Source organism: Lucilia sericata, unplaced genomic scaffold (assembly GCF_015586225.1).
Source record: "Lucilia sericata isolate MDLA Ls3-8-SP2 unplaced genomic scaffold, ASM1558622v1 Contig000233F_arrow, whole genome shotgun sequence".
Lineage (NCBI taxonomy): Eukaryota > Metazoa > Arthropoda > Insecta > Diptera > Calliphoridae > Lucilia > Lucilia sericata.
In genome coordinates this window covers 3,063-27,500 of record NW_023994260.1, presented here as the reverse complement: position 1 = coordinate 27,500, position 24,438 = coordinate 3,063, and the positions used below count along the sequence as shown (strand labels likewise).

Genomic DNA, 24,438 nt, shown 5'->3' with positions numbered 1-24,438 from the left:
ACAATACTCTAATGAATTTCATTAAGGCTGAATATAGAAAGCGTGGATTCCAAGAAGTTATCTCACCCAACATTTACAATTCGAAATTGTGGATGACTTCGGGTCATTGGCAGCATTATGCCGAAAACATGTTTTCGTTTGAGGTGGAAAAGGAGACATATGCTTTAAAACCTATGAATTGTCCTGGTCACTGGTGAGTTGATATTGTGTTTTCTTTATTTGGGAAATTTTACTCATTTATATGTGTAATCTGTTACTTAAAGCTTGATGTTTGATGTGCGCAACCGTTCTTGGCGCGAATTGCCTTTGCGTATGGCTGACTTTGGTGTTTTACATCGTAACGAATTGTCGGGTGCTTTGACTGGTCTTACACGTGTACGTCGTTTCCAACAGGATGATGCTCATATCTTCTGTGCCCCCGAACAAATTAAGAGCGAAATGAAGGGTTGTTTGGACTTCTTGCGTCATGTTTACACCGTCTTTGGTTTCTCATTCAATTTGGTGTTGTCTACACGTCCTGAAAAATACTTGGGTGAATTGGATCAGTGGAATGAAGCCGAAAAGGCTTTGGCTGAATCTCTTGATGAATTCGGCATGCCCTGGCAGGAGAATCCCGGTGATGGTGCTTTCTATGGTCCCAAAATCGATATTACCATTATGGATGCTCTCAAACGTGCCCATCAATGTGCCACCATTCAATTGGACTTCCAGCTGCCCATACGTTTCAATCTCAACTATGTAGCCGATGATGGTGAAAAGAAACGTCCCGTCATTATTCATCGTGCCATTCTCGGTTCGGTAGAACGTATGATTGCCATCCTCACAGAGAGTTATGCTGGCAAATGGCCCTTCTGGCTGTCACCACGACAAGTTATGGTTGTGCCTGTTGGACCTCAGTTTGATGAATACGCTAAAGCAGTTAGCGATAAATTGCATGCTGCTGGTTTCATGTCCGAAGCTGATTGTGATGCTGGCGACACAATGAACAAGAAAATCCGTAACGCTCAATTGGCTCAATTCAATTTCATTCTTGTGGTGGGCGAAAAGGAACGTTCTTCGAATACCGTTAATGTGCGCACCCGTGATAATAAAGTACATGGTGAAGTATCTGTTGATGATTTAATTACAAAACTACAAAAAATACGCGATGGATACATCACCAACGAGGATAGTTTCTAAATACTAGTAGCATTCTTATGTTTGTGCAAACATTTTATTTATTACATTAAATTAGACTTATTGAAGATTGGTAACAAACCAATTACACAATTTGTATAACAAGTTTTACTTAAAATTGAATTAATTTTCCTTTTATTATTCTTTTGCATTTTATCAATCAGTCAGTACTTTTGCTATATAAACTACAAAGATTACAAATCAACCTGATACTTATTGGGTATGTTTAAATGAATGGTATACTTACACTAATGGTATTTATTGAAAATAAACAATTAATTAAATATTAATAAAGACACAAGAAATAAGCACATACTACGGTTGTTATTTTCTGAATATTTTTTTTAAGAAATGTATGTAAGTATGTAAATGGCATTTGCAAATGTAAAGACAGATATTGTTAAACAGGCAATGAAAATTCAGTGCCCTTAATTTGGGCCCAGTACTTTAGTACACCGCAGTACCCCCACAACTCATTCGGTACTTTTTCTAACTTATAAAATTTTGATAAGTGGTTCACATAATAGTCAGTTTGCAGTCTAGTCTATAATCTAATCTATAGTCAAGTCTAGTATACAGCCTATAGTATACTCTATAGTCTATTCTACAGTCTAGTCTATAGTGTAGTCTATAGTATAGTATATAATCTAGTCTATAGTCCTGTCAGTCTAGCTTATAGTCTAGTATATAGTCTTATCTCTAGTATAGTATAGTCTAGAGTATATTCTAATATTTATTTTAGTCTATATTCTATTATATAGTCTGGTCTATAGTCAAATCTATAATCTTCTCTATAGTCAAGTCTAAAGATTTTTATTACTGTAACAGTTAAAACTATACAGTAGTCTAATTAAGGGTCAACATGGACATTCGTTAGGGATGACATTCGTTGTTTCAGAACTACTTTTATGTTATGCGGCAGATTTTCTTCTGTGTCTTTAAGTACGACATTCAGGCGGTATCCTGCAACCGTGGAATTGGCAGCGTCTCTATGTCGTTCCGAGGTCCCATTTACGTGAAGGAATTAAGCCTGTTGCTCCATTTTGAACTAAGTTGTGCCTGAACTACTCTTGTTTTCAGCGGCAGGTTGCCTTCTGTGTATATGTATGGGCGACACAAAATATCGCGACAGCGAATTTGATGGCGTTCCAATGTAGGTCATTCATAGTTGCCGAATACGAGGACTTATCGGATCCTGTGCATAATTGCGTTTGTTCTCCTCGTATATGCGAATGACCTTTCTGATATGCCTTGGGGGAGCATCCAGCTGTAACATGAAAGGAATAAATTTCATGTTAACATGATGTTGTGTTACTTGACCGTCAGGTCCTTCATTTCCTCGTGCATATGATGTTCCAAGGTAATTTATAACAGTCCTTAGGGCAACATTTTGCCAGCTTTAAATGTTTCTCTAATGGGTGTTTTTAACCACTGACCCTCCCTACCAATCGTACTATATGCTTCTACCAAAGTTTCTTTATCCATACCCCAAGTGCTGCCGGCTAGCGCTTTAAGGATCTTGTTTCTACTTTGCAATTTGTACGACCATCTACCACGATGCCAGCAGTTAGATTAAGTGCCACATATTGTGCCATAACATCGCGAAGACATCTCGAAGAAGCATATGATATATGAAAAACCTGATGTGAAATCCAAATGGCTAATTATTAATTTTATTTAAAATTTCATGCCGAATGTGTTTTAATTGGATTTATTTTCGACCCAAAAAACAGTTAATTTTTCTATAATATATAATAATATTTCTTAGTTAGTTTTGTGCGACACTGTACATATCTATCTTATAAATATGTTACGAAAACTATTTAGTTCAGTAGAACAAAACATATTTCTTAACAAATTTAAAGATAAGATTATTATAGTCGATTCGAAATATGTAGTTGCAATCAACATTTATGTTAAATTGAGTTATTAAATATTATTTCAAATAAGAATGTTTGCCGCAAATTTCCCATGTCGGAATAAAAATGAAAATTTTCTGAAATTCTATTTGAAATTTTTAAAGAATATTTGGAGATGAGCTCATTTATTAATTTAAAAGTAATCACACTTGGGTTAAAGATAAAATGATAAAATCTATCTTATAGATAAAGCAGCACTTACATATATGATATAAGTTATATCTGTTGTTTTTAACAAATCAAGAAGATAAAAAAAATAATATTTTTAAAGTAAACTTTAAAAATTCATCTACAAATATCAAGTGTTATTTGGCTTAACACATGTTTCTAATAAAACTTATTTATATAAAAAAAAACATTTAAACCTATTTTAGCTCATAATTGTATTTTTAAATATGATAATATTTTTGCTAATGTACGCATACTTTGTACATACATATGTGTACATTTTATATACATACATATGCTTATAAAAAAATAATAAAACTAGTTTTGAAAATAAATATTAAAAATAACGATTATAACGGTAGCTATTCGTAGTATGATATGATGAACTAAATATATTTTCATGAAATTTGTAAGCAACAATTTATTATACAATGTTTATAATAGGAACATATTTATATAGCAAAACACACACATATTCTTTACTAGAATAATGCACATTAAACGATGTAATTAAATTAGTTTTTTACTATTTCTATTTAAAGTTTTCATCTCACAAATGGTAAACGACATAAATATTATTCAAACAAAATGTTTATAAACTAAATAATACGATATACAACGAATTTAAGAATGCAGTTTAGACCATAGTTGAGATTATATATGTATACAGTATAGTCGAGACTATAGACTACACTATAGTCCAGACTATAGACTACACTATAGTCCAGACTATAGACTACACTATAGTCCAGACTATAGACTACACTATAATCCAGACTATAGACTACACTATAGTCCAGACTATAAAGTACACTATAGTCCAGACAATAGACTAATCTATAGTCCAGTCTATAGACTACACTATAGTCCAGACAATAGACTAATCTATAGTCCAGTCTATAGACTACACTATAGTCCAGTCTATAGACTACACTATAGTCCAGTCTATAGACTATACTATAGTCCAGACTATAGACTACACTATAGTCCAGACTATAGACCACACTATAGTCCAGACTATAAACTACACTATAGCCCAGACAATAGACTATATTATAGTCCAGTCTATAGACCATAATATAGTCCTGCCTATAGACTACACTGTAGTCTAGACTATAGACTACACAGTCCAGACTATAGACTACACTATAATCCAGACTATAGACTACACTACAGTCCAGACTATAAAGTACACTATAGTCCAGACAATAGACTAATCTATAGTCCAGTCTATAGACTACACTATAGTCCAGACAATAGACTAATCTGTAGTCCAGTCTATAGACTACACTATAGTCCAGTCTATAGACTACACTATAGCCCAGTCTATAGACTAATCTATAGTCCAGACTATAGACTAATCTATAGTCCAGACTATAGACTACACTATAGTCCAGACTATAGACTACACTATAGTCCAGACTATAGACTACACTATAGCCCAGACTATAGACTACACTATAGTCCAGACAATAGACTAATCTATAGTCCAGTCTATAGACTACACTATAGTCCAGTCTATAGACTACACTATAGACTATACTATAGTCCAGACTATAGACTACACTATAGTCCAGACTATAGACTACACTATAGTCCAGACTATAGACCACACTATAGTCCAGACTATAAACTACACTATAGCCCAGACAATATATAGTCAAGACTATGTACTACACTTGGCTATAGGCCAGCCTTCAGGCTCAAAATCAGACTATAGACCGAGCCCAATTTCGGTTAACTACCTATATTGTTGAGAAATAAGTTTAAGCCCAAAAATTTAAACAAGTAATAAATTAAAGATTTTTTAAGAATGTTATTTTTTACTTTTTATTAAATTGTTTTTTTTTTTGTTTTTTTATTATAATTATTTATTACTTTATAAATAAACTTAATCATTAATAAAAAAGTGTTGTTGTGTTTAAAGATGAATGTAAAGAATTCGTGTTTTTAAGGGGATTTTGTATTGCGCGTGGGTGTGTGGTGTAAAAGAATGACTGGAAAATTTAGAATGAAATCCTTGTTAATAGATTTTGTTTTTAAATTCAAATTTATTTGAAAAAATTAAAGCAAGCACACACACCTAAACGCAGCTACATTATTAAATGTATTCCAATTATTTTCTTGATTTTATTTTATAATTTTTATGTATATGATTGGTTGTTGCTGTTGGTTTTTGTTTTAGCTACTTTACTAATGAAATAAGCATATTTTTTATTAAACAATGTTTTAAATGAAAACTTTGTTTAGACAGTGTTGGTTTTGGTTGTTTCTAAATACGAATACAAACATTTTGAAATCATACTGTCATTATCATATGTTTTGTATTGTATTTGATAATTTGGAGTTTTTTTTCTTGATTTTTTCGTTTTTAAGTGGGACAGAGACAAATTGTAAATCGTTGATAAAAATGATTGGACAAAAAAAAAATAATAATTAAGTTTTGTTTTCGTGTTTTTCTTTTAGCGGGAATAAAAGTAAACTTAAATTCAGCAGGCGCAGCCTCCTTCAGGATCTTTTGTTTCTTTTTGTGTATCTAAGGTTATTTCTTGCATGTCCTCCGAAGGTTTATTCTCTGTCGTTGAATCCATACCGGGCAGTGCGGCTGCTACACGTCTAAACAATTGCTTAACATTATAACCAGCCTTGGCACTTGTTTCAATAAACATGACATTCAATTCTTTGGCCTTGCGTTCACCCTCTTCGGTGGACACTTGCCGTTTGTCGGAGAGATCAGTTTTGTTGCCAACTAACATGATAATGACATCACTGCCGCGTTCGGTACGTACGTCATCGATCCATTTGGAGGTCTGATGGAATGAATTTGTATTAGTGATGTCGTAGACGACCACAGCCACTGTGGAATCCCTAATGTAGGAAGGTATTAACGAACGGAAACGTTCTTGTCCAGCCGTATCCCACAATTGCAAACGTACCGTGCGATCTTCTAAGTACATGGTTTTCGATAGGAAATCAATGCCAATGGTGGCCTGATACGTATTATCGAAGCTGTCATACATGAAACGTGTAATCAGCGAAGTCTTGCCCACACTTTGTTCTCCCAAGAAGACCAATTTGAATTTACGCAAGGGATTGCCAAAATCTCCGGATGACATGTTTACAAAAATTTACGATTTACTAGTTGTATAAAAAAATAGTTATAAATGCTGCTTTGTTACTCCTGGCTGCCGACCCTCTTATCTTTGATTCCCTTTTCGGCCGATTCTTGCTTATTTTCTATTACCAATTAAGTTTTTCTACAATTTAATTATAATTTTCCAGTTGTAATTACATAGAAAAGTTTGCTGACCTCTTCTTTGGCAATTATTGTTGTTGTTGCTGTTGTATTTTTCTTGTCTCTGTGGAATTGTTACAAAAAATATAAGGTTTTACGTTGCTTGAAGTATTTTGTAGCAGAGCTGGGCTGGGCTATTTGCTTCTTTCAGTTCGTTCGATATTTTTTTTCGCCTGCGTATGCTTTTTGGTGTCTCACTGTGGATGTGTGTTTTTTTTTTTTTGTTCAACTTTATTTTTCTTGTAAAAAAATCTTGTTGTGGTTTGCTTTTTCCTAGTTTCTTTCACTATAAATTATTAATATTTATTTAATATAAATTGCACTTATTGTTTTTATGTGTAAATTCTTGTTTATTTCAGTTTGCTAATTAATTTTTTTTAATAAATTAATTCAGCTTTAAAATTGACAGGGCAAATTACAGATTCTCACAAATTTTTTTCACTTTTCTTTTGCACTGCTTTCTAACTGAGTCACCACCGCTGATGAAGTTTTGCAACCGATTTTTGTTAGTGTGCACGGCAATACCGTCATTGCATGCCATCTGCTACGTGTGATGTTGCCACTTGGTCGAAGGGTTACCGAATAATGCAAAATTTATTCGGTGGTATGAAATTTGTTCTATGGTAGCCATTGCTATGAAAATTGTATAGAAAAAGCGAAGGAAATTTTTAATTTCTATTGGAATAAAGAATATTTTTATAACATCTCTACACTATTTTAGGTTTAAATTGGGATACTGCTGATTAGTATTTATAAAATAAAATTAAAATTGAAAAATCAAAATTATTATTAAAATAAAAATCAATTGAAAATTACAAATCCAAATTAATTTGAGATATTGTGTCCTAAAAACTGAAAAATCCACGTTTTGGCTATATTTGAGTTGTCATAACAGCGCAAAGACATCTTTGTTAATAAAATCTGTTATCTCATCTGAAAGTCAAATCTGTCATTAACAAAATTGAGCTCTATTTCGCCCTTATTCTATGATAAACTTATAAGCCTTAATTGTTCAAAAAAAAATTGTTTCTCATAAAAATTCGTTTGAATTATTTAAAAATCTCTTGCACTTGCAAAGATATCGTCCGATGAAGTTTTTGCAGTAAAATAAAGGCAATATCAATTATTTTTGGGATTTACAGTTGTTTCACGCTTTAAGTTAAGATATCATGAAGAATGATGAAGATATTACAGATGCTAAACCTTTATTTTAAAGTCGACAGATTGGACTCTCAGACGATATAAGTCATATTATAAATGAAAGTGTCTTCCCACTTTTATAAAGTCTCAAATATGCCAAAAACGTTCAGTTCAGTTTTTAGGAGGCCTGATTCGGATTTAGCAAAGCTAAATCCTTCAGAAATGTATACTTTGGTCTTTGGGTTTCGACTTTTTTCACATTTTGTAGCTCCCATATAAGGTCCACATCCAAAAAACAATTAAACAAATATAATTCATTAAAATAACCAAATCCATATACACACATCATTCTGATTTTTTTCGAATCGGATGCTGTCGGGATTAAATTCTACACAAATATGATTTGTATATATACAAATCATTCTGCGATACATTTTCTGGATCGGTCCACAGTCCACAAGAAATTAAGGTAAACTTGTGGTCATATTATTTTAAACAATTATATACATGAGAGGTGTAGAAATAAAGGCCTCAGTTCCCTACCAGCGATTAAAAATCCTGACCTCAGAATAATTTTGAAAAATAAAATGTCTTCGATTTTTTCAAAATGTGTCTCAAAAATTCCGTAATTTTCTGCTGATTACGGGAAAAATAATCTTAAAATTTTTATAGAATATTATTGGTTCACAAAATGATTTTAGTGGGTTGGAGAGGCATATTATTTTCGTTTTTTTTTTTTATCGAAATAGGTGTCAAAATTGTTCTAATTTTTAGCTTATACAGAAAAATCTTTAAAAAACAGATTGGCATTTGGTATAGTCCATTTCAGAATTTTTTTATACAAATACAGTAAGAAAAATTTAATTTATTTTTCCCGCGATATGCTCAAAATTACGGAATTTTTGACACTCATTTCGAAAAGATTGCATACAATTATTTTTCAACATATTGTACTGAGATCAAGATTTTCAATCGCATGTAGGGAACTGAGGACCTTTTCAAAAAAATTGGTTTATATTTTTCTCGTATGTAGTACATTAAAACGCATCGTTTGAGAGATATTCATCCAAAAAAGTAGTCCACGGGACACCCTAATGTACATACATATTTATAAAAAAATTAATACAAATTCGCGATTTTTTCATAGAATTACGTAGAATTCGATATAATAATTTAATGATTATTAAATGCTAAAGAAAGAATTGTTATTATTAAAAGTTTTTTGTAAATTATTGTTAATTTACAAAACCTGAAGACATGTTGAAAATATACAAATATATCTCGACTATATCAGCGTAATATGGATTAACTTTGTTTTATTTCAATTATTTTGTTTAACATATTAGGATTTAATAAAAAAATAAACCAAAAAAAATGGAGAATAATATAATGAATATAAAAAGTAAACTTAATTTCCGAAAGAACAGCATGCTTTTATTATCCTTTATATTTTCTTCTTTATTCTCTTCTTGATGCACTAAAGAAATTGGAATATCATCAGAAAATGTTTGGTTTGCAGTTGCAGTCATCGGCAAATCGATTTCTGGCAGTGCTTACACGAATAAACAATTCCTTAATTTTTTTTTGCCATTTTTTGCACTTGTTTCGATGAACATGGCATTTAATTCTTCTGCTCTACGTGCTCCTTCTTCTGACGACACCTGTCGCTTGTCATGCAGATCACTTTTATCACCAACTAACATTATAATGATTTCATTACCACGTTCGGCGCGTACATCTTCGATCCATTTGGTTGTCAGATCGAATGATTTTGATTTGGCAACATCGTATACTATCACGGCCACTTTCGAATCCCTTATGTAGGAGGGTATTATGGAACGGAAACGTTCTTGTCCAGCCGTATCCCACAATTGCAGACGTATTTTACGATCTTCTAAGTACAGAAATTTTGATAAGTAATCAATGCCCACAGTGGCCTTGTACGCGGTATCGAAACTGTCATACATGTAACGTGTAATTATTGCTTTTTTACCCACACTACATTCTCCTAAAAAAATTACTTTCATACTTTCCCTAAGTTTTACACCGATTGACATTTTTAATTTTATTTTACACAAAATTGGTATAAAAATTATATTTCTTGCTTCTCCTAACGACTATTTACTTCAAATGATTTATGTTCTTTCCGTTCGATCAATATTTTTCCTTCTTTTGTTTATTTTTGCAGTATTATACATATTTATATTTCTTATTTATAAATTTATTAATAGCAATCTTGTCTTTATGTAGAATAATTATTGTTTATTACGAATCAAATGATTCAATAAAAATATCTGAAATACCCCAGGATTCCTACGACTTCAGATGCTACTACATCTCTGTAAACAATTAAATTTCGAAAAATTTCGGATAGACGGACATTGCACTATGGGCCAGAGGGCGTTGCAGTGATAAGTGATGTAAAAGAAATTATTTATGCATCTTTAGCTAATATTTGAAACAAAAATCGTAACATAATCTGCATCGGTGTTAAAAAGGTTAAGATTTGAAAAAATCAAAAAATCATTGCAAGGAACAAATAATGAACTATCTAGCTCGAAAACAAGTAATGATATGCAAAAATTCTCTTTATAACCAAAATGTAGGAAATTTAACTATGCATATTAAGTGATATACTTTTAAAAAACTGATTTTTGTGAACTTTGACCGACAATATCTCGCTTAGTGCTTATTTATGGTGACTTTTAATATCTTATTAATAATGGCAAGGAAAAGCTATGTTCCAATTTTAATTTAGCAATCTAATATTCATCAGCAAAATCCTTATTTTCCTGGGCTAATCGGGGTTACCAAATAAAGAATTTAATGAACTAAAAAAGAACCAGAACAGAACTAGAATAGAACTAGAACAGAACCAGAATAGAACTAGAATATAACAATAACAGATCGTTAAATCCGAATCTGACCTCTGAATTTCTTCATCAGGTTTTTGAGATATCGTGTCCTAAAAACTGAAAAATCCCGGCGAAGACATCTTTGTTGATAAAGTCTGTTATGTCATCTAAAGGTTAAATTAGTCGACTTAAAAATAAAGGTTTAATATCTCCACCATATTTGCATGATTCTTCGAAATATCTTAACCGAAATCTAGGAATAACTATAAAATTACAAAAATATATTTTTAGCACAATTTCGCCTTTATTCCATGACATTCATATATGCCTCAATTTGTTACAACTTTTCACATTATCTCAAACACCTGATGCAATGGATCACTTAATAATAATAAGTACATTGTTATTGGTTTATTAACTTATACTTATAAATACATAATACATGGCAACTTTTTGGAATTGAATTTTTATTTCGTTAATGGGGAAAAAAAAAGTACCAAAAGGGGAAAAACGGGAAATTTGATTTTATTCAAACACAGTGATATTTCTTGGTACCTTTTTATTCTCCAAATGGTATTTTTTGGGTTTTCTATGATATTGAAATCGAAACATGAAATTAATAATAAAGGGACTTTTCGGTACTTTTTCGTTCCCACTTTTTTAAGTTCTCTTTAAAATTAAACCTATAAATATGAAATTAATCATATACAGCCCGGATTAAGGAAAACATATAAAAGGGGACTTTTTGTTGTTTTTTCGTTTTTCAAGATACTTTTTGAATTTTTGTATAATATTGAACCTAGAAAGGTGAACTTAAGCATGTAGAGTCCGGATTAAGTGAGAACCTATAAAAGGGGACTTTTTGGTACTTTTTCGTTCGTTAAAAGGTACTTTTTGAATTTTTGTATAATATTGAACTTAGAAACGTGAAATTAAGCATAATGAACCCGGATTAAGTGAGAACCTCTCAAAGGGGACTTTTTGCTACTTTTTCGTTCTTCAAAAGGTACTTTTTGCATTTTCTATAATATTGAACCTAGAAACGTAGAGTCCGTAATAAGTGAGAACCTTTCAAAGGGGACTTTTTGGTACTTTTTCGTTCTTCAAAAGGTACCTTTTGCATTTTCTATAATATTAAACCTAGAGGCATGAAATTAAGCATGTAGAGCCCGGAGTAAATGAAAATCTATAAAAGGGGACTTTTTGGTACTTTTTCGTTATTCGACTAGTACTTTTTGAATTTTTCTTTAACTTGTATTTGTTGAATTTTCTATAATATTGAACTTAGGGACATGAATTTAAATAAAAGAGTTCTTTTGATACTTTTTCGTAATATTAAATATATAAAAATAAAATTAAACACAATTTTCTATAATATTGAACCTAAAAACATAAAATTGGACACGCAGCTTCCTGATTGTATAAAAATCTGTATGCGAGGAATTTCTGGTTGAAAATTAAGCATGCATCATCCTGATTTAATGAAAATCCATTTTCATTGTCTGTAATATTGAGACTAAATTCATAAAATCAAATTTATAGAGTTCTTTAAAAGGGGACTTTTTGATATTGCAGATATATATGTATATACATTTACAATACATAATACTATTTATTTTATCCCATTACGATGAGGGTAGCGAAGCACACTGGGTATAGCTAGTATCGGTATAAATTTATACAAACTATTCTGAGAAACTTTTTCCTGAATTTTTTCGGATAGGTCCATAACTGACCATCGCTCTAATAATAAAGCACTCTTGTGAAAATCCCTAAATCGTAAATAACTCATGAATTAATAATGATATTGGGTTAAAATCGGGATAAAGAATGGCACATTTTATTGACAAATTATACGTTTATTTGGATTTTTAATCTTTCTATATAAATTGAGTCGTTATAATATTCTTATATTAATAAAAGCCACTTGTGGTCATACTATTTTCATACAATGTGCATTTATATCTATATATATAAAATTCTAACGTTACTGACTGACTGACTGATTCATCATCGCACAGCCTAAACGGTTGAAGGTAAAGAGCTGAAATTTGGACAGGAGGTTGGTCTCCCGCCAAATAGATCCACTAAGACGGGATTTTTGGAAATTCGAATGTTTAGGGGGTAAAAAAAGGGTAAAAACGGGTAAATTCGGTAACCTTATATCTCCTAAACTAGAAAAGATACAAAAACAGTTTAAAGCTTATCGCCGTTCATTTAAAAAATAAACGGACAGGTGTCTGGTACTTTTTTAAAATTCGGCCCCTTTAGGGAATAAACGGGTAAAAACTGTATTTTGGTACTTTTTTCGCACCCCATGTATCTTTTAAACCAGTGCACATTCAAAAAATATTTTTGACTCCTTCATAACTTAACGAAAAAATAAAAATATGAATTTAGTACTTTTTGGATATTCGGACGTTTAAGGGGTTAAAATTGTACCTATTATTGGTACTTTTTTCATAAAACATTGTTTTTGGTTTATTAACTTATACATATGAATACATAATAACGGGCTCCCACTACGATGTTGCAACTTTTTGGAATAGAATTTTTATTTCGTTAATGGGGAGGAAAAAAGTACCAAAAGGGGTAAAAACGGGAAATTTGATTTTATTCAACCACAATGATCCAATTTAGATAAAATTTTTAAATTTAGAAACACTAAATATCCTAATGGGGTGTTATTTGGAACCCCGGTATCAAGTGATATTTTTTGGTACTTTTCATTCTCCAACTGGTCCTTTTTGAGTTTTCTATGACATTGAAATAGAAACATGAAATTAATAATAAAAGGACTTTTCGCTACTTTTTTGAGTTTTCTTTAAAATTAAACCTAGAAACATGAAATTAAGCATGTAGAGCTCGGAGTAAATGAGAATCTATAAAACGGGACTTTTTGGTACTTTTTCGTTCTTCAAAAGGTACTTTTTGAATTTTCTATAATATTGAACCTAGAAACATGAAATTAAACATGTAGAGACCGGAGTAAATGAGAATCTATAAAAGGGGACTTTTTGGTACTTTTTCGTCCTTCGACTGGTACTTTTTGAGTTTTCTATAAAATTTAACCTAGAAACATGAAATTAAGCATGTGGAGGCCTTAGTTAATGAGAATCTATAAAAGGGGACTTTTTGGTACTTTTTCGTCCTTCGACTGGTACTTTTTGAGTTTTCTATAAAATTTAACCTAGATACATAAAATTAAGCATGTAGAGCCCTTAGTAAATGAGAATCTATAAAAGGGGACTATTTGGTACTTTTTCGTCCTTCGACTGGTACTTTTTGAGTTTTCTATAAAATTTAACCTAGAAACATGAAATTAAGCATGTAGAGCCCTTAGTAAATGAGAATCTATAAAAGGGAACTTTTTGGTACTTTTTCGTCTTTCGAATGATACTTTTTGAGTTTTCTATAAAATTTAACCTAGAAACATGAAATTAAGCATGTAGAGCCCGGAGTAAATGAGAATCTATAAAAGGGGACTTTTTGGAACTTTTTCGTCTTTCGACTGGTACTTTTTGAGTTTTCTATAAAATTTAACCTAGAAACATGAATTTAAGCATGTAGAGCCCAGAGTAAATGAGAATCTATAATAGGGGACTTTTTGGTACTTTTTCGTCCTTCGACTGGTACTTTTTGAGTTTTCTATAAAATTTAACCTAGAAACATGAAATTAAGCATGTAGAGCCCAGAGTAAATGAGAATCTATAATAGGGGACTTTTTGGTACTTTTTCGTTCTTCGACTGGTACTTTTTGAGTTTTCTATAAAATTTAACCTAGAAACATGAAATTAAGCATGTAGAGCCCTTAGTAAATGAGAATCTATAAAAGGGGACTTTTTGGTACTTTTTCGTCCTTCGACTGGTACTTTTTGAGTTTTCTATAAAATTTAACCTAGAAACATGAAATTAAGCATGTAGAGCCCTTAGTAAATGAGAATCTATAAAAGGGGACTTTTTGGTACTTTTTCGTCTTTCGTCTGGTACTTTTTGAGTTTTCTATAAAATTTAACCTAGAAACATGAAATTAAGCATGTAGAGCCCGGAGTAAATGAGAATCTATAAAAGGGGACTTTTTGGTACTTTTTCGTCCTTCGACTGGTACTTTTTGAGTTTTCTATAAAATTTAACCTAGAAACATGAAATTAAGCATGTAGAGCCCGGAGTAAATGAGAATCTATAAAAGGGGACTTTTTGGTACTTTTTCGTCTTTCGACTGGTACTTTTTGAGTTTTCTATTAAATTGAACCTAGAAACATGAAAATAAGCATTTAGAGCCCGTAGTAAATGAGAATCTATAAAAGGGGACTTTTTGGTACTTTTTCGTTCTTCAAAAGGTACTTTATGAATTTTCTATAATATTGAAAATAGAAACATGAAAGTATGCATGTAGAGCCTGGATTAAGTGAGAAACTATAAAAGGGGACTTTTTGGTACTTTTTTGTTCTTCAAAAGGTACTTTTTGAATTTTCTATAATATTGAACCTAGAAACATGAAATTAAACATGTAGAGCCCGAATTAAGTGAGGACCTATAAAAGGGGACTTTTTGGTACTTTTTCGTCCTTCGAATGGTACTTTTTGAGTTTTCTATAAAATTTAACCTAGAAAGATGAAATTAAGCATGTAGAGCCTGGAGTAAATGAGAATCTATAAAAGGGGACTTTTTGGTACTTTTTCGTTCTTCAAAAGGTACTTTTTGAATTTTCTATAATATTGATCCTAGAAGCATGAAATTAAGCATATAGAGCTTGGAGTAAATGAGAATCTATAAGAGGGGACTTTTTGGTACTTTTTCGTTCTTCAAAAGGTACTTTTTGAATTTCTATAATATTGAACCTAGAAACATGAAATTAAGCAAGTACAGCCAAGATTAAGTGATAACCTATAAAAGGGGACTTTTCGGCACTTTTTCGTTCTTCAAAAGGTACTTTTTGAATTTTCTATTATATTGAACCTAGAAACATGAAATTAAGTACGTAGAGCCCGGAGTAAGTGAGAACATATAAAAGAGGACTTTTTGGTAATTTTTCGTTCTTCAAAAGGTACTTTTTGTGTTTTTTATAACATGAAATTAACCATGTGGAGCCCGGAGTTAATGAGAATCTATAAAAGGGGACCCTTTGGTAATTTTTCGTTCTTCAACTGGTACTTTTTGAGTTTTCTAAAATATTGAATATATAAACATAAATTTAAATAGGGGACTTTTTGATATTGCAGATATATATACATTTACAATAATATTTATTTTATTCCATTACGATGAGGGTAGCGAAGCACACTGGGTATAGCTAGTATATTTATAAAAAATTAATGCAGAATCTCGGTTTTTTATAGAATTACGTAGAACTCGATATAATAATGTAATGATTAATTAAATACTGCAAAAAAGTTAAAGAAAGAATTGTTATTATTTTTTTAACAAAGCATTTGTAAATTATTGTTAAATTACAAAATCTGAAGATATATATGTTGAACATATACAAGTACACCTCAACTATATTAGCGTTTTGAACTATTTCCGGAATGTCAAATAATAAAAAAGTAATACCAATTAAATTTTTTTAATTTAAACAAAATAAAAATTTTATAAAAAAATTAAACAAAAATGGAGAATATAATAATAAATAATAAAGTAAACTTAATTTCCGCATGAACAGCATGCTTTATTATCCTTTTTGTTATTTTCTTCTTTACTCTGTACTTGATGCACTAAAGAAATCGGAATATCTTCGGAAAATTTGCGGTTTGCAGTTGGAGTCGTCGGTGAATCGATTTCTGGCAGTGCTTGGCCTACGCGTATAAACAATTCCTTAACATTATTGCCATTTTTTGCACTTGTTTCGATGAACATGGCATTTAATTCTTCTGCTCTACGTGCTCCCTCTTCTGACGACACCTGCCGCTTGTCATGCAGATCACTTTTATTACCAACTAACATGATAATGATTTCATTACCACGTTCGACACGTACATCTTCGATCCATTTGGTTGTCAGATCGAAAGATTTTATATTTGTAACATCGTATACTATCACGGCCACTTTCGAATCCCTTATGTAGGAGGGTATTATGGAACGGAAACGTTCCTGTCCAGCCGTATCCCACAATTGCAGACGTAGTGTACGATCTTCTAAGTAGAGGATTTTTGATAAATAATCAATGCCCACGGTGGCCTTGTAAGTGGTGTCGAAACTATCGTACATGAAACGTGTAATTAAAGATGTTTTACCCACACTATGTTCTCCTACGAAAATCACTTTAATCCTACGCATAAGTTTTACACCGATGTACATTTTTAATTTTATTTTACACAAAATTTAAATATTAAAATAACGACTTAGAGAATATAAAAAGTTTCTTTCTTGCTTCTGTCTAATAACAATTTACTTTAAAAGTTTTATGTTCTTTCCGTTCGATCATTACTTTTCATTGCGTTCGAGTTTTTTAAAATTAATTTTTGCTGTATAGTATAATTGTTGCGGTTTTCGTTTTCTATGTTTTTTATTAAGTAAATTTATTTATAGTAATCGTGTCACATGTTGAATTAAATTATTCATTACGAATCAAACGATTCAATAAAAATATGTGATCGGGCTTAATACACAATTCAGTTTGAAAACAATACTTTTGAAATACAATTTATTAGAAAAATACGCTTAATTATTTATAATTAAAAAAAAAAACAATGGAGAGCAAGAATAAAATCAAACTTAATTTCCACAAGAACAACTTTATTTATTATCATTTTTACTTTGTTCTCTATTTGCAATTGGAATATCTTCGCAAAGTTTTCGGTTACCTGTTCAAATCGTCGGTGAATCGATATCTGGCAGTGCTGAGCCTACTCGAATAAACAATACCTTAGTATTATTGCCATATTTTGCACTTGATTAGATGAACATTTAATTTTTCTGCTCTACATGCTCCCTCTTCTGAGGACACTTGCAGTCTGTATTATAGATCACTTTTATTGCCAACTAACAGGATAATGATTTCATTACCACGTTAGGAGCGTACATCTTCGACCCATTTGGTTGTCAAATAGAATGATCTTGTATTGGTAACATCGTATACTATCACTGCCACTTTCTAATCCCTAATATAATATAGTATTATGGGACGTAAACGTTCTTGTCCAGCCTTATCTTGTCCAGATGTATTGTACGATCTTCTAAGTACAGGACTGATAAGTGATAAGTGACCTTGCACTTTGTATCGAAACTGTCATACATGAACTGAACTAGAACTAAACTAGAACTGAATTCTTGATAAGAAATAACAGAAATACATTTTGCTGGTGTACTCTATTATTGTGAACGTAGCTTTACTCATTATTAAATAGAAATTCTTCTTCTAAATTTACTTTGCATTTCTTATTTTCTATTTTAACCATAAATGGTGTAGAACTAAAATAAAAACCCTACAAAATATAAACAAAGCACTGCATTACCGACACTTCATTAACTGGGCGTAAAGTGGCAACATATTATAGTACAAATAACGATCTGGCAAGACTCTTAACTCTAATCATGTGTTGTAACCAAACAAAACAAATAAATATTGTGGGTTTAAACGAAGATTAATCTCATTTTCCTAATTTTTCATTATTTTATTAAAAGTTTAAAAAAAAACTTAACCTTTCGGTTATTTTATAAAAATTTGAAATTTACGCGCTCAATATGATGTCGCAGAATACAAATTTGTTTGCTAATGTTAATGCAGAAAGAACAAAACGTAGCAGTAATTTTTCCACCAAAGAAGTCAAGTATCTAATACAACTAGTGGACAATAAAAAAGAAGTCATTGAATCAAAGAAAACTGACCGTACAACGTCGGAGGAAAAGGTTAAAGCATGGTTGGAAATTGAGGAAGAATTTAATGCAGTTTTTGAAGACTATAGATCGTTTAAGGTGTTAAAAACAAAATATGAAAATCTTAAGAAAAACGTCAAACGTAAATTGCCAACAAATGTATCGAATTTGAGCGTATTGAAAATAATACAATCCGGTGAGCATGCAGTAACAAATGAGCCATTATCGGATTTTGAGTATGGTAAGTGTTATATGATTGTACATAAATCAGTGCAGGTTTTTAAATTTGTTTTTATTTCTTAGATTTATCAGAAGATGACAACACTTTACACACTAGTAATGCATCCGATGTTGATATGAAACCCCAACCGCCGCTTAATGAACAAGAATTAGATGCAGCTGGTAGGTTTAAATAGCCACAAGGAACTCTGAAAGATTTCAATTAATTTTATTTCTTTTTACTTTAAGCTGAAGAGTATGTATTTGAAACACTGCTTTTTGGTGAAGCTCAAACTTCTACTTCTTCACCGTTGGCACAAAAACCTGTACCGAAGCCACCGTCACTTTCAGAACAACCAAAATCTCAATCGCTAACAAAAGTTGAAAAGAAAAAACCTGCCATTGATGTCTGGGAACAGGTTGCTCATAAAAAATTGAAAAAACTTGACTTAGAGATGCATGTTATCGAAGAGGAATGGAAATTAAGAAAAAGAAAATTAGAATTAGAAGTTGAAAACGCACGAATAGAAAATCAATTTAAAGAGGAAAAACTTAAACTAGAATTGGAATTACTTAAGCAAAAATTGCAAAATAATAATAATAATAGCTCTTAGGTATAGCAGATGTGAACGCTATATGTTAGCGTTAATTAAAAAAGGTAAAATTAAATTTAAATGCAATTTATGAACTCATCACAGCGAGAAGCTATAAAAACTAGAAAAAATAAATGTTCTCCATAAATAATTATTAAAGATGATTTGACAATTCATTATTAATTGTACAACTAGTGCAGAAAGAACTGAAGTAGAACTAAACTAAAACTGAATTAGAACTGAAGTAAAACTGAACTAGAACTTAACTACATAGTACTTAACTAGAACTGAATTAAAACAGAAATAGAACTGAACTAGAACTGAACTAGAACTGAAATAGAACTAAACTAGAACTGAACTATAACTGAAGAAAAACTGAACTAGAAATGGGCTAAAACTGAACTAGAATTAAACTTGAACTGAACCAGAACTGAACTAAACCTGATCTTGAACAGAATTAGAACTGAACTATATAGAACTGAAGTAGAATTGAACTGGAAGTTAACTACATAGAACTTAACTAGAACTGAATTAAAACTGAAATAGAACTGAACTTGAACCGAATTAGAACTGAACTAGAACTGAACTAGAACTGAACTAGAACTGAAGAAAAACTGAACTAGAACTGGGCTAAAACTGAACTAAACTTGAACTGAACCAGAACTGAACTAAACCTGATCTTGAGCAGAATTAGAACTGAAATACATATACAGAAGTAGAATTGAACTGGAACTGAATAAGAACTGAAGTAGAACTGAACTAGAACTGAATTAGAACTGAACTAGGACTGAACTAGAACTGAACTCGAACTGAACTAGAACTGAATTAGAACTGAACTAAGCCTGATCTTGAACAGAATTAGAACTGAACTATACAGAACTGAAGTAGAATTGAACTGGAACTAAATTAGAACTGAGATAGAACTGAACTAGAGCAGAACTAGAACTGAATTATAACTGAACCAAAACTGAAATAAAGCTGACAAAAAACTTATAGAAAATAAATGAAAAATAATTTAAATTGTAAGAAATTTTCCGGCTGTGGTTTATTATTTAATTGCAAATAGCCCTTCAAATAAAAAACCTATTTAATCTATAATTAACCACAGTACAGGGAAGTGATAATAGAAAACTTGAATGACAGTTTCTTAAAATCTTTAGATAAACCCAAAGTATTTACAATTACTAAGTATGTTGTTGGTATTAAAATAATTTATAATTTTCCTAAGAAATCAATAATTTTGGACAAGTTATTTAATTAAAAAAATCTTGTTAAATAGTTATTAAAACAGAAGACATTATTTAATAAATACAATTAAACAAACATACATATTCCTAGTATTTCGCTATCTGTATGTAGTAGGGTGATCGAGTATTCGACATTTTCCAAAAACCGGTTTTCGAATAGACTAGAATATTTTTAAAATTTAGGCAGGCTGTATTATTATTTACTTCAAAATTTAATTTATGTAATCTTTGAATACAAAGCAAATAAAAGTATTCGAAACCGATTTCTAAAAAGTGAAAAAACCGGGTTATTCGATATTCGATAAATCAACATTTAGAAAAAACCGGTTGAAAACCCGAATCGATCACCCTAGTATGTAGATCCATTGCTTCGGAACAATGTTTATATATAGAAACATTTCTTATCAATTGTTAATACTTGATATTTGTATTCTTGTTTATTTTTTCTTAATAAATACTACTGTTGGTCTGAGAATAAAAATGATAAAATTACAATCAAATTCAGTTGAGAAACTATCGCAATGGCTAACGTACCACCAATGCTTTGGCTGTTAATTTTCGCACTAGCCAAATTGGCAAGTGGTCTAACTACTACATTGGAGCCATCTATGAAGATGGGTCGAGTTGTGGGCGGTACCAGTGCTGCTGTTAATAGTGCACCATTTATAGTGTCATTCCAACAGAGCGGTATACACTATTGTGCTGGAAGTATATTGAATAACAATTGGGTACTTACTGCTGCTCATTGTTTGGGATCGAAAACACAAGTGAAAAGTACCACCATGGTGGCGGGCAGTATTTATGTTGCTGGTACTGCGGCTACCACACAGAAACGTTCCATAGATCATTATGTGGTTAACGATTTATATTTGGGCGGTACTTCACCCTACGATATTGGTTTGGTTTATACTAAGACACCTTTTACCTGGTCAAATGCGGTAAGTGCCGTTACACTACCGGTTAGTGGTAGTGCACCCTCTGGCAATGCTGTTCTTTATGGCTGGGGTAGTACTTCCAAAAATAACAATGCTGTATATCCCAACACTCTGCAAGTGGCCACAGTTCCCATTATACCCTTAAATACCTGCGAGTCTGCTTTGGGGCCTAAAGGCAATGATGTACATAATACGAATGTCTGTACTGGACCTCTAACTGGTGGCGTTGGTATTTGCACTTCGGATTCAGGTGGTCCATTGGTGCAAAATAATAAAGGAAAACATGTTCTAGTTGGTATAGTCTCTTGGGGCAAATTACCTTGTGGTCAAGCCAATTCACCTTCGGTATTTGTAAAGGTTTCATCATTTATTTCATGGATTGCAGCTAATCAAGTGATTCCAAAATAAAACGTAAATCATCAAGAAATTTGCAGAAATATGTATACAATTGAAGTAATCTTTTTTGAAAAGTTTAAATTTCATTTTATTTTTAAATAAACTAACGTTATCACAAATTTCGGTTTTGGTACAGTGATGTACAGTAGAAATGGTACAATTATTCTTTTTTCTTTTTAAATGTAAACTATAATGTACAACAACAGAGCTAAGAAATAATGAATAATCTATTTTCTAGTTTATAGACCAGTCTATAGCCTAGTCTAGTTTATAGTCTAGCCTATAGTGTAGTCTATAGTCCAGGCTATAGTATAGTTTAGAATCTAATCTATAGTCCAATCCATAATGTAGTGTAGAGTGTAAACTGTAGTCCAGTCCATAATGTAGTCTATAGTGTAATCTATAGCCTTATATATACTCTTGTCTGTAGTCCAATCTATAATGTAGTCCATAGTCTATAATGCAGTCTGTAGTGTAGTCTATATTCTAGTCTATATGTAGTCCATAGTCTAGTCTATAGTATAGTCAATAGTCTAGTCTATAGTCTAGTCTATAGTCTAGTCTATAGTCTAGTCTATAGTCTAGTCTATAGTCTAGTCTATAGTCTAGTCTATAGTCTAGTCTATAGTCTAGTCTATAGTCTAGTCTATAGTCTGGTCTATAGTATAGTCAATAGTCTAGTCTATAGTCTAGTCTTTAGTATAGCCTATAGTCTAGTCTATAGTGTAATCTGTAGTCTAGTCTATACTATAGTCTAGTCTATAGTATAAGCTATAGTCTAGTCTGTAGTCTAATCTATAGTCTAGTGTATATTCAAGTCTATAGTCTAGTTTATAATCTAATCTATATTCAAGTCTATAGTCTAGTCCATAGTATATTCTATAGTCTAGTCCATATTATAATCTATAGTCTAGTCTATTATCCCTTTTATAGTTTAGTCTATAGTCTACACTATAGACTATAGATTAGACTATAGACTATTCAATATTGTAGTCTATAAAGTAGTCTATAGAGTAGTCTAAAGTGTAGTCTATAGTCTAGACTATAGAATATAATTTTGCATGATTTAATTTGAAAAAGCATATTTGGTACATATTTTGAAATTTTATGCTTTATTATTTTTATTATCGTATATTTAAATGTCGTTCCGACTGCACTGGTTCTAGAACTAGTTACTTTTAAACAAATTTAAAAAAAAATCACAACTAAATCATTTATATTTTTTATTAATTAAATCACATTAATAGCGAAATATGCATTTATTTCCTTAAACACTATTACATTAGGATGTTACCACCTGATTGGCAGAAATCCACGAAATAAACGATGAAACCTGAACATATACCGATGGAGAATTAGCCTGGCCGCAAGGTAATTTTCCCCAGGAAACAATACCAATCAAAACATTCTCACCATTAACACTCTGCACTAAAGGACCACCAGAATCTGAAGTACAAATGCCAACACCACCGGTAAGTGGTCCTGTACATAGATTTGTATCGTGAACATTTGCTCCCTGACTGCCCAAAGCAGACTCACATGTGCTTTGTGAAATAATCGGAACCGTTGCTACTTGTAGGGTTGTGGGATAATCGGCGGTATTAGTTGTGGAAATACTACCCCAACCATAGAGTAAAGCATCACCTGTTGGTGTGCTGCCACTAGCTGGTAGACTAATTGGGGCAACAGCATTTGACCAGCTAAAGGCATTGGATGTATAGACCAAACCTATATCATAGGGGGAGGTGCCACCCAAATATAAATCATTTACCACATAGCTATCAATGGAACGTGTTTGTGTTGTAGCTGCCGTACCAGCCACATCAATACTTCCCGCTACTAGAGTAGTGCTCAAGACTAGAGCTTTCGGACTTAGACAGTGGGCAGCTGTAACTATCCAATTTGCATTGAGAATACTGCCCGCACAATAGTGTACACCATCCTGTTGGAAGGACACTATAAATGGTGCACTATTTACAGCAGCATTAGTACCTCCTACCACCCGTAATTCCTTTGTTGAGCAATACGTAATATGCGGTAATATTGAAATAATCAAAGCTAAAGATATTAAAATCAATCCGCCTGACATGATGAACACTATAAAACTGTTTTTATTTAAAATTTATCGTAAATACTTGTATTAGTTTAAATTTAAATGAGACACAAAATAAATTAATTGAATTAAATTAATTGATAAGACTGACTATATCTATAAAGAAGAAAGTAATAAATACGTATGATTTAATTTATCTGAAAAAATAATAATAATAACATACTATATATTATATTATTTATTATTTAAATTTAATTTAACAACTTACATTTTTAATACCCTCTTCTAAATTTCTGATAAGATTGTCCTCCACTAATGACGAATTAAAAAAAGTACATAAATCTGAAAAAGCTTTTAAAGCTCACTCACACCGGGTATTCACTATGAGCTACTTTCCAATTTGTCTTGTGGTATAATCATCTTATAATTTAATGGATCCGTTAATAGTTGGATTCACAAATCTTTTCTTTAGTCCAGGGATTAACATGATTGAAAGTATTAGAATCGGTGCAAAATTTCATACAGCTCCCGAACAAATTTACATACTCCCTCAAAATGGATTTATTGCTAATATTTCCCTTTAGCTGTCATATAAGGTCCACTTCCGAGAATCAATTAACGAACATA

At 31.6% G+C, this 24,438-nt stretch overlaps 7 protein-coding genes across 9 annotated transcripts in view; 3 read left to right on the top strand and 4 right to left on the bottom strand.

The window, feature by feature from the left end:
• Window positions 1-1,489, top strand: part of LOC119602453 (threonine--tRNA ligase 1, cytoplasmic) — a 5,901-nt gene extending 4,412 nt beyond the window's left edge. For 2 of the 3 annotated variants that reach the window (XM_037953988.1, XM_037953989.1), the window contains exons 4-5: window positions 1-193; window positions 264-1,481. The exon at window positions 1-193 is cut by the window's left edge and continues 478 nt beyond it. In XM_037953988.1, coding sequence (XP_037809916.1) covers window positions 1-193; window positions 264-1,179 — 1,109 coding nt within the window. In that variant the 3' untranslated portion in view covers window positions 1,180-1,481. Of the gene's footprint in view, window positions 194-263 lie in introns of all 3 variants that reach the window. The other variant, XM_037953987.1, reaches the window with a different exon arrangement.
• Window positions 1,490-5,104: 3,615 nt separating this feature from the next.
• LOC119602455 (ras-related protein Rab6) lies at window positions 5,105-7,084 on the bottom strand. The gene has a single exon (XM_037953995.1). It carries the CDS (start codon window positions 6,377-6,379, stop codon window positions 5,753-5,755), a length of 627 nt encoding a protein of 208 aa, XP_037809923.1. The 5' UTR covers window positions 6,380-7,084; the 3' UTR covers window positions 5,105-5,752.
• A 2,044-nt stretch (window positions 7,085-9,128) lies between these two features.
• On the bottom strand, window positions 9,129-9,807 carry LOC119602456 (ras-related protein Rab6-like). Its single transcript, XM_037953996.1, is given in 2 exon segments — window positions 9,129-9,282; window positions 9,285-9,807. Coding segments are annotated over 2 exon segments (558 nt in total). The 5' UTR covers window positions 9,756-9,807; the 3' UTR covers window positions 9,129-9,195.
• Window positions 9,808-16,051: 6,244 nt separating this feature from the next.
• LOC119602462 (ras-related protein Rab-6A-like) lies at window positions 16,052-17,026 on the bottom strand. The gene has a single exon (XM_037954002.1). The coding sequence runs from the start codon at window positions 16,848-16,850 to the stop codon at window positions 16,197-16,199; it is 654 nt and encodes a 217-aa protein (XP_037809930.1). The 5' UTR covers window positions 16,851-17,026; the 3' UTR covers window positions 16,052-16,196.
• A 202-nt stretch (window positions 17,027-17,228) lies between these two features.
• Window positions 17,229-20,532, top strand: LOC119602464 (myb/SANT-like DNA-binding domain-containing protein 4). Its single transcript, XM_037954005.1, has 4 exons — window positions 17,229-18,609; window positions 18,672-18,770; window positions 18,837-19,245; window positions 20,341-20,532. Exons 1-3 carry the CDS (start codon window positions 18,237-18,239, stop codon window positions 19,199-19,201), a joined length of 837 nt encoding a protein of 278 aa, XP_037809933.1. The 5' UTR covers window positions 17,229-18,236; the 3' UTR covers window positions 19,202-19,245; window positions 20,341-20,532.
• Window positions 20,533-20,913: 381 nt separating this feature from the next.
• On the top strand, window positions 20,914-21,918 carry LOC119602461 (trypsin-like). The gene has a single exon (XM_037954001.1). It carries the CDS (start codon window positions 20,949-20,951, stop codon window positions 21,768-21,770), a length of 822 nt encoding a protein of 273 aa, XP_037809929.1. The 5' UTR covers window positions 20,914-20,948; the 3' UTR covers window positions 21,771-21,918.
• Window positions 21,919-22,842: 924 nt separating this feature from the next.
• On the bottom strand, window positions 22,843-24,110 carry LOC119602463 (trypsin-1-like). The gene is made up of 2 exons (XM_037954004.1): window positions 24,080-24,110; window positions 22,843-24,008 (listed from the first exon to the last, which is right to left on the bottom strand). Exon 2 carries the CDS (start codon window positions 23,845-23,847, stop codon window positions 23,041-23,043), a length of 807 nt encoding a protein of 268 aa, XP_037809932.1. The 5' UTR covers window positions 23,848-24,008; window positions 24,080-24,110; the 3' UTR covers window positions 22,843-23,040.
• Between the last annotated feature and the right edge of the window lie 328 nt (window positions 24,111-24,438).